This window comes from Serinus canaria, chromosome 2 (genome assembly GCF_022539315.1).
Source record: "Serinus canaria isolate serCan28SL12 chromosome 2, serCan2020, whole genome shotgun sequence".
In the NCBI taxonomy this organism is placed as follows: domain Eukaryota; kingdom Metazoa; phylum Chordata; class Aves; order Passeriformes; family Fringillidae; genus Serinus; species Serinus canaria.
In genome coordinates this window covers 106,604,847-106,619,721 of record NC_066315.1, presented here as the reverse complement: position 1 = coordinate 106,619,721, position 14,875 = coordinate 106,604,847, and the positions used below count along the sequence as shown (strand labels likewise).

The window sequence follows — 14,875 nt, the reverse complement described above, 5'->3', positions numbered from 1 at the left end:
ATCAGTAACTTCATGAAGTTCATCAGGGTGAAATGCCCCTTGCTCTGTCATGCTCCCGGGTAATGAGGCAAAGCTGATCAGCCTGTCATTTCCTTGCTATCCAGCCTTAAAGATAGGAGTGGTGTTTGCTTTCTTCCAGTCCTCAGGAAACCTTCCTCAACCACCATGATCCTCCAAAGATAATAAAGAATAGGTTCACAGTGACATCCTCCAGCTCCTTCAACGCTCATGAGTACATTCCATAAGCTCCTTGCTTCTGTTCCATAAGGACTTGTTTCTGTCTAGTTTGTTTAAATATTTCCTAAGTTGATCCTTCTCCACCAAGGGAAATCTTTCTTGCTTCAGGCTTGAAGTGGGGCCTCACCAGTGCTGAGTACAGAGAGACAAACCCTTTCCTAGTCCTGTTTGGCCATATTTTTGATTCAAACCAAGATTCCTTGATTTGTATCAAAAATACAAGTGATTTTGATACAAACTAAGCCCTTGGCCACCTGGGCACGCACAGTGGCTCAGATCCAGCTGCTGTTAACCAGCACCCCCAGGTCCTTTTCCACTGGACAACTTTCCAGCCACTCCTCTTTTCCCTGATCCACTAGGTGAGTCCCCTGGTAATCTCCTATAGGTTCTCATTTGCTCACTTGTTTGAGGTAGACAGCACTGAGCCCTGTCTGGTTGAATATGAGATCCTTCCTGCTCCCCTGCACATTTTGTATCAGTAAGCAGAAGCTGCATTTTTTAAAATTAATTTTTAATTTTTTATCTGATATACTATCAGATAAAATCCGTTGGGGAAAAAAGGTTCAGTTTTTCCCTCCACATAACATTTTCTTTCTTCCAAGCTGATAAAGGTTGTGTCTGATAAGATTCTCTGCCCCCTTTGAGTTCAGATTATGTAACTGTCCTTCACTGATTAGTTCATAATACATAGTACCATGATGGTGACTCTCAGAAAAAAATGCAGGAGGAAATATTATTTAAATAAGTACAGCGGACACTTTTAGGTGAGAACCTTCTCAGTTCCTTGTGGAGGAAACTGTTGCTCAGGCTGTATAGACAGGAACATAAGTGCAGTGTCTGAAGATAAAAATATATTAAATTTTATGAAGAATTATTCTTTTTGGCCAACCAAACAAACATAACAATATGCAACAGATTGAATACTCAATAGAAGTATTAAAAGACAGGGTGAGAGGTTTGAGGAATGAAGGGCAGCATGGACTGGGAAGTTTTGTGGCAATCCCAGTTATCAGATTTCTGTCTCTTCTTGCTCTGTAAAATGGCAAGGTTTTTCTACCAGTGTTAATCAGAAAGTAGGAATCACAATGTTCACATGGGCTAGGCAATTATTATCTTTCTGTGGTTTACAGACATGGAAAAACGAAGTGTGAAGGTCAAGGGACTTGCATAAAACCAAACACAGTGGCTCTGGTGGGCACAGCTACCCTTAAACACCTTAAAGTGCTGCTCTTATAATTCCTGTGCTTCTGGGAGGGATGGTGCTTGAACTAGCTAGTGTTTGGGTGGCACACTGATCAGCTGTGGCACTGCTTGCATATATTAATGCACATTGGGTGGATAGCCACACAAAAATCTGCTACAGAATAAGCTAGTGTATTTTCTTTTACCTGTGATAGACAGGACAGCCCCATTCAGTGAAACAGGGTCAGTCAGTGTGAGGATGGAGTGTACAGTGAATAATGCCCTTTGTCTGTTTTTTCCCACTGAATAGTGCACAGTCTGTTTTTTCCCACTGTAATTTATGAATGCAATAATTACTCAAGTATTATTTTTTTTCTGTCTAGAAATTAACACACGAATTTGTTTAAAAGTGTACAAATGTAGGCAAACACGTATTTGAGATATTTGCCTACCTAGAGTGCATTTACATTTCTATTTCTTTTTTATTTACCAATAAAGTAATCTAATTTGAATTAAATGCTAATTTTGATTGAAGGGAAAATGCTTTGAGACCTCTAGAGATCTTAGTGACTCTTCCAAAGCAATTTGGGAGAAATTGAATTCTTCATGCCTGAATATACATTAATATTCTTCATTGAACTTAGTTTCATTTGAAACTTTTCTTATTATTTCTAAAACAGCAAGATGTCTTGTTTATGCTGGAAGATAAGTGTGTTTACCTGCAAACAAGATAGAGATGGATTCTGTTTACCAGAAACAAAAAAACCCTGTGAATCTTGCCACAGCCACTAATGTGAGGAATTCTGCTTTGTGTGCAGAAGCACAGCATTAGATTTCAGGCCTCTATTCTCAAAGCACTTGCTGGGAAATTGGAGCCAGGGTTTCAGTCCAAACGTGCAGGGTTGACCTCCAGGATTAACACCCAGCAGTTTGGTCAGCTTCCTGCAAAATATGTCTACTCATGCAGACAAGGAAATGGGTACAGGGTCTCTCCAGCGCAGGCTGGGTGCTGATCAGCAGGGGCTGAGACATGGCCCCTCTTTGGATAAAAAATGTTGGTGTCCCTTTTCTTAAGAGAGGAAAATAGATGTTGTCTGAAATGTGAAATGCACTCCAAAACTCCTTCTTGGCTTGAGTTGTGAACATGCAAGAGACACTATTTGTTTTCAAAGACATGGTTCAAATACACTCTAAAATAGCAATTTTGGGAATTGCATTTGTCAACAGTAGGAACTGTTTAGGTGATTTGGCTCGCTTCTGTGCTTAAAGTTATGAAAAAGTAGGCCCATTAGCATTACTTAATGAGTTAAAATAAGAGATCAATATGTAATATACAGAGATTGCCTGAAAGTGTCATCTTCAGAGTTAAGCTCCCTCTATACATAAGGTAAACCTACTTGTTACGAAGCACTATGCTTCATAAAATGAATATTGCATGCTTAGTTTAGTCCATTTCGAATTTTGGGTTGTTTAAAGTGCTTTGCTGTTCTGTATAGAAATGTGAGTGAGCGTTGGTGAAGATTTCTGGCCACTGACCAGAGTGTTTGGCTTAGGTTTTACTGATACAGAGGAGAACTGAGCTCAGAATTAAACAATTTGAACACACCAGTTTACCTGCTCCCAAAACAAGTGTAACTAGGTAGGAAGGAGGTTGGGCTAAATATGGCCAAGGGTTGAGAGGTCCATGACAAGAAAATTGCTTTTTATTAACAGGGCATCTTAGCTGCACATCTAGGCTGTCATGCACTCCATGCAAATTGGCAGCAGACTCTGCCCAAACTCTAGCTGTCAGGTCTGCAGTGGCTCTGTGCTTAGTTTCATGTCTGTAAGTTATAGTGCAAAGAACCAGCACCATAAAACTGTTATCAGGAGGCAAGACAAGCAGCATCAGCATTGCACTATCTGAAACCAATTTATTATTGCTGTCAAGTGACCTTCACTCTCATTTATTTATCAGTAATAAGGGAGTGGAGTGCTTTTCTTATTTGCTATACTTGGTTGCAGTTGTACTGGTGAATCTTTAATCTGTCACACAAAACTTAGTTTCTGATAATAATAGCATCTTTATTGCTACTCTTTCTATTATTTATGCCTCAATCTTTCTTATTCCTCCCATTCAAAGCATGCTTTGGAGAATCCAAATGGTTTGACTGTGAAGGTGGAAAGAGGAGGGAGTTAATTCCAGATTTGATCAAGAATTGGCAAGTAAATTAGAGCTTAATTTCCTTCATCCAAGTTGCTGACCATGTGAATTGGCTTGTGGAAGTGGCTCGTGCAGACTGTCTTGCCTCATTAACATGACTTTGTGCTTTCTGTAGATCAAGACAGGGCAGGCAGAGGAGGGGAGGCTGGTGCAAAGCCAGGAGTTGGGTATCTATGAGGTCTCAGCCAAAGACAATGGATTTCTCCTGTCTCCTTATTAAGTACACAACTATATTTGTGATAATGTTACTGTTTATCTTACCCCATTGGGCCTCTCCACTTTCCCCACTGCCTATGGGCCTGGGTTGTTCTCTTCCAAAACCATCTCTGGGCTGGGGCTCTCCCTTTAAATTTTTCCACACCAGTCACTGACACTTGGCCACACCATATAACAAGAAAAAAACTCTCTTTCCCTCTGTCCTTTTCTTCTTCACTATCGTGGTCTATATCCTTGCCATAACTCCAAGTCACTGTGCAATGAGATGCTGGACTTTCTGCTAACAGATCTAGGGGCAATAGTCACTGATTTACAAAGCTGTGTTTTGAAAAGCAGTATTTAATATTACTGGTATTTGTTAATTAAAATTTACCTGCAGTATATTTTTTCTTACTATGATCAGTTATTCTATTTTGTGTATGGCTCAGAGGTCACAAGGATCTCCTTTGAACCTAATTGTAATTCAGCTACAAACTATGAGGTTTGCCTCTTAGTCTCTGAAGGAAGTTCTGAGTATCTTGTATACTCTTTTTTCTTATTTTTTTCCCTCAACCTGTTTAGTAATCTTAGAGATGCTTGGTACAAGGAAATGTGTTTTAGGGATACATATCTCATAGGAAAATGTGGTGTCTGTGTCAGTAAGGTCTTGCCTCTGGCTTTTGAGGAATGTAGCATCAGTGATATGCCCTGAATAAATTAGATAAGCCAAAAATTCATGGCTCCGCTGGGAGGTGAGGGGTTAGTGCTGCCTATTATCTTTGGAGTAGCTGATACAAGCACATGTGGTGAATCAAGAGGTTTATCTCTACTGCACAGAAGGTGAAGCACCTCATCAGCAAATATTTTCTGTCACTTGTGGGCAGCCTGAATAGTCTCTCTATTGGAAGATCCTGTGGGAGTTTGTTTAGCTCACCAACATTACACCAAACATCTGCTATGTTATGAGAGACTTCTGAGCATATTTACATGTTAGCTCAGGTAGCATAGTAGTAGTAGAGGAGTCTGATCATTCTGAATTACATTTTCCAAATAGTCTTCTAGCACAAAAGAGGTTAGGACAATCTCTCCTTTTGGCAGGCTTAAGAAAACTTGCACATACAAGTACAGCTCTTCATGTTTGTACAGCTGAAGTGAGGTCGTAACAGATCCAGGCTTCACTGGCTTGCTGAAAATGGGAATCATGCAAACTTTTCCTCACATTTAAACACACACCAAGTCTGAGCTATCTGCCACAATCCTGGTCCTCTGATCAAGAGACTCTCCTAAGTGTGCCCAACAATTATCATGGAATCACAGAACAGTTTGAGTTGGAAGAGACCTCTCAAAGGTCACTTAGTCCAATCCTCCTGCAATGAGCAGGGACATCTTGAACTAAGGCAGTTTGCTCAGAGCCTCCTCCAACCATTATGTGAAAAACTTGAGGTTTTAGGCTGAAACTACTGGTTCCAAAGATTTCAAAGACTCACAGACTCCTACCATCCAAGTAAGAGGATGTTTGTTTTATAGTCCTCCAGTATTCAAGCAGCCTTCCACTAGAAACCTGAATTAAGAGACTCATCTCTATATGCTCCTTGATCATTTTAGAGTCTGAGTGTGAACTGGAAAGTGAACCTTGTCTTAAATTACTCTTTGTCAATTTTCTGTGGAGAGATCCTAGGTAAACAGGTAAGTTGACAGCAGAGAAAAGCACAAGAAAAGAAAATATTTATTTCCTTTGCTATTCTTCATGCTATGTTTTCTGTTGGGCTTATTTAATTTTATTATTCTTGTTAGTAAAACTGAATATCCAGCACTAAGGCATTTAGGAAACATAGCACTGTTTGCACTGCAGGCCATTAAATCTTTCTAAATCAGCCCTGGAATATCAGCCTTTCCAATACATCATTATCTTTTTGCATGGTGAGTTGCTCTAATTGCAAACTGCCTAGATGAGATCCCACCCGTGCATTGTAAAATCTCCACAAAGCATAATTGGATGAGTCTTAACCATTCTTGGCATTAGTCAATCTCTTCTACCTCAGTGGCTTGTGAAGGTATTAAAGGAGAAGACAGCTTCAATGTGTATAAAAGAAGGCATTGGCTACTTATTTTTACAGTGAGGAGAAATGCTTCTCTGAATGGGGAGGAGCAGGGAACCTACAGCAGAAAACATGTAAGAAAAAATTTAAAAAAAAATCCATGAACCCATTAATGACTCTAAAATGCCTTTTGTTTCAACAGCTTCACTGAGTTGCCTGCCAGTACCCACACATCACAGAAATACTCTATTCAATTCCATTTTTTCCTCGAATTTAAGCTCATTTTTAAATCTGCCTTCAGTTCCAGCCTAGCTAAAGTGAGACAGTGCCTTCTACTCTTCTAAATGGCCACTTCTAGTGGCTCATGGCCACTTCTTAACTTTCTTTCAAATGTGTTTATGCAAACAGAGGGCAGTTTGCACAATTACTGGCAAAGGCACAATTGCCTGGATTTTAATTCTCAGACTAAATGTGTGCAGCCTGCTGCACAGGTTGTCAGCATGTCTTAAGGACAGCCTTGCATAGTTCCAAGGTAACCACAGAGTTCATCTCCCACATCAGGCAGCTGGTTCCCAAACTTAGAAGCTCTTTGGAAAGCCATAAATGGACATTCCTGTCCTTGGACACTTGGCTCAAAGAGTTTGGTAAGGGCTGTTGGCATGGGAAGATCTGGATCCAGAGTCAGTGTCTGACACTGCCTGCAGGCTGCCTGTTGTTGGTGTATGTTCAGGTGGTTTTCAGAACAACAATGCTCAGCAGCTTGTGGGATGGACTGTTAGGAATGCAGCTATATGGACATGGATGTTTTTTAAAAGTGTTTATTGGTTTTGCAAGTTTTTGTTTACCTGTTATTGCTGTGGAAAAAAAAGAAAGATATAACATAGAGATGTTCAGATCTTTAATGTGTCATAAAATGCACAACAAAGCCTCACTGACCCCAAGAGCAAGCCAAAGAAGCCAGCTCTCTTTATGTAAGACTGGTGTCATAAAATATTTAAATCCTTTCAGAGTGTGTGGCTTTCAGCTCTTTCATGCAGATAAGTGTCAGACTGTCAGGCAGCTTTGCTTAAGGAACATGGCACTATCTATTAAACAATTTCTCTTAGTTTCCCAAGAAAACTGTCTAATTAAATATTTCTCATAAAAAATAAAGCTTGATTCATCTTTTCATTCATCTTGCCTTCATTACGTACTTATCTAGTTACTCAGGCAAGTGTATAGAAAGGTTTGGTCTCTTTCTTTCTTTTTCTTTTTTCTTCTTTTTTTTTCTTTTTTTTTTTTTTTAGTTAGAAAACTTCCATGGCAATGTACCAGCCATTTATGCCTTTGGAAAATATCACTATCTGTCCCTATTCTTAGAGCGAGTTACAACCAGCATTTGTTGCAAGGACACTGTCTATCATGGAGACCATAAAAACATATATTAGCCAACTTAAGTGGGGTAAGTAAAGTCTCAGAGAGAAGGGGAAGAGCAAAGCAACATTTTACAGATTCAGATAACTTCTTGGTCCTCTGATCCTCCTGTATCATTGCTTTGGCCCTAGAGTTTTGGGGTTTTGTTTGGGGTTTTTTATTTGGCTTAGGGAAGGAGGGGTAGGCCTGTGGGGATTTTGGTTTGGTTTTGGTTTTCTTTTGGGGATTATTTTTTGTTTTGTTTTCTGTTTGAACCTTTTTTGCTAAGTGATTCTTTCTCCTTTTGCCTGATCTCACTAGGAAGGAGCCCCTTCCAACTGCCTCCAACTATGCGTATGTTGTTCCTTTACATTGGTACTGAGATTTCCCTGAATAGTTCTGTCCATCCTTCTCTGAAGTTTTTAATCCCACAAAAATGTTTTAGTAGGGATTCCTACAGCTGCATTCACAGTTTCTGCAACTAAAATACAATCCTTCTCTGGTACCATCTTGGGTTACCCTCGAGGCTTGTCCTGGATCCCAGGCAGACTCTTTGAAATGGAACCAAATCAAGACCACACACACAGTCTGTCCTTTTCCCTCCCGTTCTAGTGGAACTGGGGCATCCTCCACTAGTTCAGGATGACAGGATGGCTAGAGAAGGCTGAACTTTCCTATGAAGTATAGGGCTTATTTTAGTGGCTTTAGTCTGATATTCAGATGGTTTAAGTTTCTTTGCACAGAAATGAGCTTCTAAATTCAGTTGACATACCATAGGAAGTCATGATGTCATGCCCTCTCTGAATTTTCTCTGCATTGGGGAACACCAGTACAGCCATGTATCATTGGAGACTGTCTTCTAAATTTTCAAAATCACCAGAGTTGCACTGATGAACTTACAACCTTTAGTTACTTTAGCACTGACACAATTTTATTCCTACTTCTGTTGAGCCTTGTATTGTGTAGTTGGTTTCTGAGTATCCCGTATTTTTCATCTCACCTTTTTAAGTTCCAGGTTTCTCTTTTAAGGTAAAAACATTTAAATTATTTGTAAGTCTGTGGTTCTGCAGTTGCAAGAATGGCACTTTGCCATTCCCTGTGATGCTGAAACTCCCACTGGGCTCATAGTCATACCCTGATTTACTACTAGCACTGCTTTCTGTTGTTACACACTGACTTAGCTCCTGAATTATTTCCAAATAATTTATTCCTAGGGCAGAAGGGATAAATCTCTAGACACGTATGTTTCATTTGTTTTAAAGAATAAAATATTAGACGGAATATGTTTTTTAAAAACATATTAGAAAAGTGGACCACATCAAATCCAATTAATTCAAGTATCCTTTTGCATCTCTAAAAACACCAGCATGCCTTCTCTCACAAGTCCTGCACGACTCTCTTCTTTTATTTGTTTTCACCAATACAAAAATCAGTTCAATGCCACAAAGACCTGCTTGTCAGTGGCTTGCAGCAGTAGAGAAAAGCCTGATCCCCTAGGCTTGTTTTTGTTATAGGAAATTATTACACTGCAACATATGCTAACTTTTCTTGGAACTGCTTGTTTTTTCATAGGCTTTTTTCAAACTGGAATTCAAATTGTGTTCTTTTCATTACCATTTCTTACATTATTCCTCTGAATTTTTAACAGATTTATTTGAATTGGCCTATGAACTTTATCCTCCCCCCAAATCCATATGTATGATCTGCCAGTCCACAAAACAACTTTCCAGTAAATGTTTAATCAGTTTATGCAAGAAAAGCCTTTTTATGAATCTTTCCAAAAAAATTTAGGATCTTGGAAGCAGTCAGGTAGACTTGTGTTTGTCTGTCCATCTAACTATTTTTCTGTTACTTGCAACAAGATGTTTAAAAACCTGTTGACCAGCAGCCTCCTTCTCCAGATGTGTAATGAAAATAAGGAGCTGTAGAGATGTCCCAATGCAGCAGGCTCGCCTACTACAGGAGAAAAAAAAAAATCTACAAGGCTTAACAGATACATGAGAATCCACTCAGGAATGAGCAAGTGAAATACCCATATTGCAAGAAATTCTTTGGTCAACTTGCATGATACAGGACTCTGAAGAATCTGACACAGATGCAAGCTTTGTGAATTGCACAATGGCTGGGGACATACAGAGAGATGTTTAGGAGGAAAGTCTCATCTTTAACATTCTTTGCTGGGTCACTAGTTAATGTTTAGTTAGTTGGTGTCATTAATGTTGATGTTTAAATAAATCAGATGGAATAGGCTCCAAAGGCATCTATTTTTTTTTATCAGCTGTGAAAGCAGCTCAGGTGCGGGCACCTGTGTCACAGGCAAATGTCTGTGCATGCACTTCCATCATCTCTCTGTGTGCAGGTAGGAGTAGGACCATTTTGGAGGGATGGTTTGGTCTGTCACTACATCCTGCTCAAACCAACTGATGTCAGCTGGTTAGGGGCCCTGGTTTTGTCCCCTACCACCACTGGGGGACAAGAGCTGCTCCAGTTCTCAGTGGTAGGAGTAGATCCAAAACTGTTACTGTGATTGTGCCAGTGCACTCCAGAAAATGACCGTGCAACTCCACCAGTGCCAGTGCTGGCACAGGGGAAAACATATTCAGTAGAGAAAAGTGCCTGGCCACCCCTACCAGGACTATCAGCCCCTCTGTGTGAACCATTTTTGATTTCTTAAGAGGTGTGACTTGAGCTATTTATTTTTGTAGGAAAACCTACTGTGTGCTACCAGGTAATCCTCAGAAGCATGTATCTCAGTAATTAGCCCAGCTTGTTCCTAAATTAGGTGTATTGATCAAGCAGTTCAAAGGGGACTTTTTAGTACCAGGTGTGGCTTGGTTAGGAGCACACCCCACCATCCTTGCTGCTGCTGCAACATGAGTGGGCTGGGCTGGACTGTCACTGTGCTCTAAGCTCTGATCCTTTCCACGTTTGCAGGATTTCACGCTCCAGCCTCTGGGGATGCCAAGGAAAGCATCGTGGAGGAGAAGTGCTCCTGTGGGCCTCAGTAACCATGAGATGGCTGTCTCAAGCAGCAGGCACTGGCAGGGCAGGGCTGACCCTTTCGGTGTGGTGGCTGCCTCCACAGGGAGCCGGCTCCCTGAGCAGCAGAAGATGAGTGAGTCCCCTCTCAGCTGGTTCAGAGGGGTGTATTTACCTCCTGCTCTGCACCCATTAAACAAGACTTTTGTCAAGGGTGGTGAGTGGCAGGACATAGACAGCACCCAGGAAAAGCGCAGGGCCTTCCTGCAGGACTTCTGTAGGAAATACAACAGCAGAAAGAAGCTGCAAACCCACCTGGTGCACCTAGTGTCAAGAATTTACGTAGAGGACAGGCACAAGGTTCTGTACTGTGAAGTGCCAAAAGCAGGCTGCTCCAACTGGAAAAGAGTCCTCATGGTGCTCAGTGGACTCGCTGCTTCAGCAAACAACATCTCCCATGATGATGTGCACTACGGAAAGCACCTGAGGAAACTGGACAGTTATGACCTAAAAGGGATCTACGCACGCTTGAACATGTACACCAAGTTTGTATTTGTACGTGATCCTATGGAAAGACTGGTATCTGCCTTCAGGGATAAGTTTGAACACCCAAACAGCTATTACCATCCAGTGTTTGGGAAGGCAATAATTAAAAAGTATAGACATAATGCAGATGAAGAAGCACTGAAAACAGGATCGGGAGTTAAGTTCAAGGAGTTTATCCAATATTTGTTGGATTCCCACCGACCAGTAGGAATGGACATTCACTGGGAGCAAGTCAGTAAGCTCTGCTATCCCTGCCTCATCAACTATGATTTTATAGGAAAGTTTGAAACCCTGGAAGAAGATGCCAATTACTTTCTGCAGCTGGTAGGTGCTCCAGCCAATCTGAAGTTCCCAAAATTCAAAGACAGACATTCTTCTGACGAAAGAACAAGTACAGAAGTAGTGAGGCAATATTTAAAGGAATTGTCTAAGGAGGAGAGACAGCTGACCTATGACTTCTATTACTTGGATTACCTAATGTTCAATTATACATCACCACTTGTATAGCACTAGAATAGCTTCAGGCTTCTACTAGATACTTATCATGTTGGGATTCAAAACAACTACTTTGATATTAGCCCTGAAAGGAAACGAAGTTACTGCTAAGTAGAGTTGTCTTGAATTAGTGGGGATTTTATAAGCTAGAGTGATATCAATTGATGCTAAATTATGGAGAATGCAAAGAAAAAAAAGACCTGTAAACAGCATAAATTGCACTAAAATGCCTGCTGGAAGCAGTAGCTCAGACAGCTGTTGCATTAGCTTACCTAATGTTATTTTAACGGTTTGAGAAAAAAAAAATTCAGAGTGGAATGATTCTTTTTTTGGTTTGTTTGCTTTAGAAATGGGTTTTGAAAAAACTTTTGATTGTATTTTTACTTTCTGTCACTTATTATTAAAGAATCATTGGCTAATTTTTTAAAATGTTTACAGTGTTCTCAGTTGCAAGACTTGTTTTGTTTGATTACTATTAGACTGTAGCAAATTTTAGACCTGACTTTTTAATTGAAGGATGCTCTAGAATACAAATGCATCAAACTAAAAATAACAGAGCAGCTCAGTTGATGAGCAGAGTAGATTTGGGTAAGCCTGTGAAGGACCAGTCCACTGCCTCATTTTGATTGATGCACTGGAGTTGACAAGTATGACCCTCCTTTCAGAGAGCTGCTGCGTTCAACAAAATTAAGATTTTAATGCACAGTGGATGCATCATTACACATGATACCTGCATACTGTGGTCCCAATATTAATGGTAGTCTTCATTTTTGGTGAGATGGACTAAGTTTCAGCCTGGCAGCTCTGGAATATTCTAAGGTCTGTACTGAGAAGCAACTTCAATGCAACTGCTGTGACCATTCTCAGTCTGCTGGGGTCTGCTGTTACAGAGAAGGTGTGTGTGCCCATTGCCTCCCAAACCTACAAACTGGCTCTGCCCCCAAAGCTCCCTGAAGTCACCTGTGTTTTGCTGTCCTGCCTGCCTTGCCAGTGGTCACCAAGCCCAAGGAATGGGGTGTGTGGTGCAGTTTTACGTGCTGTAATGGGTAGTGGTGATTTGTCCTAGGGGAAGATGTGTCCAGAATCCCACAGTCCTGGTTTGAAAAGATTCCTTCTACCCTTCTCTTCCCTCTCACAAGTGCTGCCTGACCAAAACATGCAGTTGTTCCTGCAGCCTGTCTTGCCCAGTGGCCAGAGTGTTCCAGGAGGAGGAGAAATCTCTGGAAAATTATAGGATCATGGAACCATTAAAAAGGCCTCTAAGACCATCAAATACAACAATTAACCTAACAGTAGGTTAGGTCCATCAGTAGACCAAATCTCTAAAATGGATAGAGAAAAATCTCGATGCCCTCCCACAATATAAGATGTCTCCCATGAAATGGTTTGGTGCATCTTGCTCCAGTGCCTTGATATAGCAAGTTGTAGGGTGAGGAAACAGCCTGACGGGAAAGTGATGCAAGTAAAATGTCCTTTTCCTCTGTTCCCAACCACCGGTCACAACTACTGCTATTATTGTTTTCTTTTCCTTCATCTCAGACAAAGTGTGATGTACAGATTCAGTCCTTCCATAGGAGTGGGTCCCAACTGAAAGGCCAGACCATTTCCTAGGTACCCTCACTGCTTGATTCTCTCTCAGTTTTCTCCTCAGAAGAGGAAAAAAAGCCACCTCCAGTCTCCATGGTGCCAGAGTATAATCAAACAGGCTCTGCATGTCTCTCCTTGTGGCAGGACAAGCCACTCCAAGGGGAAAAGGTAAAAGCACCCTAGGCAGCCCAAGCCAGGGGTTGTGCTGTCTGTGGCTAGCAGCACCCACAGCTTAAACCATCCTATTCCAAGGACAGAACATGAAGCAAAGAGGAGAAGCAAAAAGCCATCTATCAGCATGAGCTGTGGGGAGATGCATTTGCTGAGCACCAGTGAGAAGTTGCAAGGATGCCTTGGACAGGTAAACACACACATTGCAGCTTGTGTGAGCTGTTGCTGTGCATGGGTGGACCCACAGGTGTTAACACCCAGAAGTGTTTGGGAGGGGATACCTGGCAATTGAACCTCCCCCATGCATGCTTCTCCTCAGGTGAACAAAAATCTCCCCCTTTTAACACAGGATGGTGTTCAACTCCCACCTTCCCTGTCAGAAATCCCTCCTGGTTCTCCTGTGGGCTCCACCCCACATCTTGCAACCCAAGACAATTAAAGAAGACCTCCTAAAAGTTTTGGTTTTGTACCGTGCAACCTTCTAAGTCATGTGAAAACTGCCTTGGATTTGACCTTGGTTTGACCTCTAGATTCTCTGCTTTGTAAGTATTGGTTTCAACCTCAAATCCTGAGTGAATCTCTCTTGCCTTACAGGAAGACCAATGAATATAATAAATTTAAATAAAAAATAAATGTCCACTAACCTTTGGGTGTACATATAATTGCTTTGTCTTGTCTGTTGTGGATGTGTGTTAATCAAGTGATTATTTAGAGACAAAAAAATGGCACACTAGTGGTACTAGTATTTTCAAAAAAACATATGAGGAAAAAAGTGCAACATGCTAATAAAGAATGGCGGCTAATTTATAGATGAGTTTGGTATGAATACTTTAATTCAGAGAAATAAATTAATATTAGTAAATGAAAAAGTCTCTGAAGAACTAAAGCTTCACACTGAGTTCATTTTAGTGGGAAACTTTCTGCCTATCTGATCAGAGAATGACAGAGATTTGGGGGAGCAGCTCTAATTGCATTGAAAAAGCTGCACATTCTCATAAGATTTCATCTACTAGTGGGTCTTTGATAAAGGTATTGTTTGAGTCAAGGAGGGGGTTGAAAGAAATTATCAGCAAATATTTGGTTTCTGCAAATGATAGCAAAAATGACATTGATTTGCATACATCCATGGACATGGACATCAGGTCCCCAGACTATCATCTCGAAAATCTGGTATGATTTGCATTTGTGATTTAACAGGGGAGGACACTAGTTAAGGCCTTTAAAGCACGTATGTGCACAGAAGTGTAATTGTTTTAGCTGCACTGTTGTTCTATGGCTCTAGTGAAAGCAATTTAACTTCTTTGTACGCTCAACTTCAAATTTCATAGCCCCTAACTGCACTTAAAAATTCATTTTTTGAAAATCTAACCGAGACTTTTGTAAAGAAGAGCCTCTCCACAGTGATGTTCAGCGACCTAAGGGATTCAGATGATCTCAGTAGCAGAATCTAGATTGTACTTTGCTTCATTAACCACATTTTGAAAATCACCAGCCTGCTTTGCCAGGAATTAAGTTACATGATTTAAAATTAACATAAGAGTTTAGTATAATTGAAGTGGGACTGTGCTGTCTGACTTATGGGATTATAAGAGATAAAGGCATAATTTGCAGCATAAAAGATAACCTCTACTTTTAAAAGTAAAATTGAAAAGGTCAGTGTGGGAGGCTGCATTGTAACTTTGTTTATATTTTTTAAGAATCCTGGGCAAAAACAAAAACTGAAGGTCATCCGCCATAACTAGCCTAAAATCTCATCTTCACAACTGCGAACAGATGTTTGTTTTACTCAGAAAATTATATATGATGTATGCAGAAGAGGAATGAAAATACACTCCACAACATTCACTGA

At 40.6% G+C, this 14,875-nt stretch overlaps 1 protein-coding gene across 4 annotated transcripts in view; it reads left to right on the top strand.

Annotated features, from left to right (window-relative positions):
• The window catches only part of CHST9 (carbohydrate sulfotransferase 9), an 88,426-nt gene extending 74,855 nt beyond the window's left edge, over positions 1–13,571 (top strand). For 3 of the 4 annotated variants that reach the window (XM_050971448.1, XM_009089989.4, XM_050971449.1), the window contains exon 6: positions 10,183–13,567. In XM_050971448.1, coding sequence (XP_050827405.1) covers positions 10,183–11,280 — 1,098 coding nt within the window. In that variant the 3' untranslated portion in view covers positions 11,281–13,567. Of the gene's footprint in view, positions 1–10,182 lie in introns of all 4 variants that reach the window. The other variant, XM_050971450.1, reaches the window with a different exon arrangement.
• Positions 13,572–14,875: the final 1,304 nt, after the last annotated feature.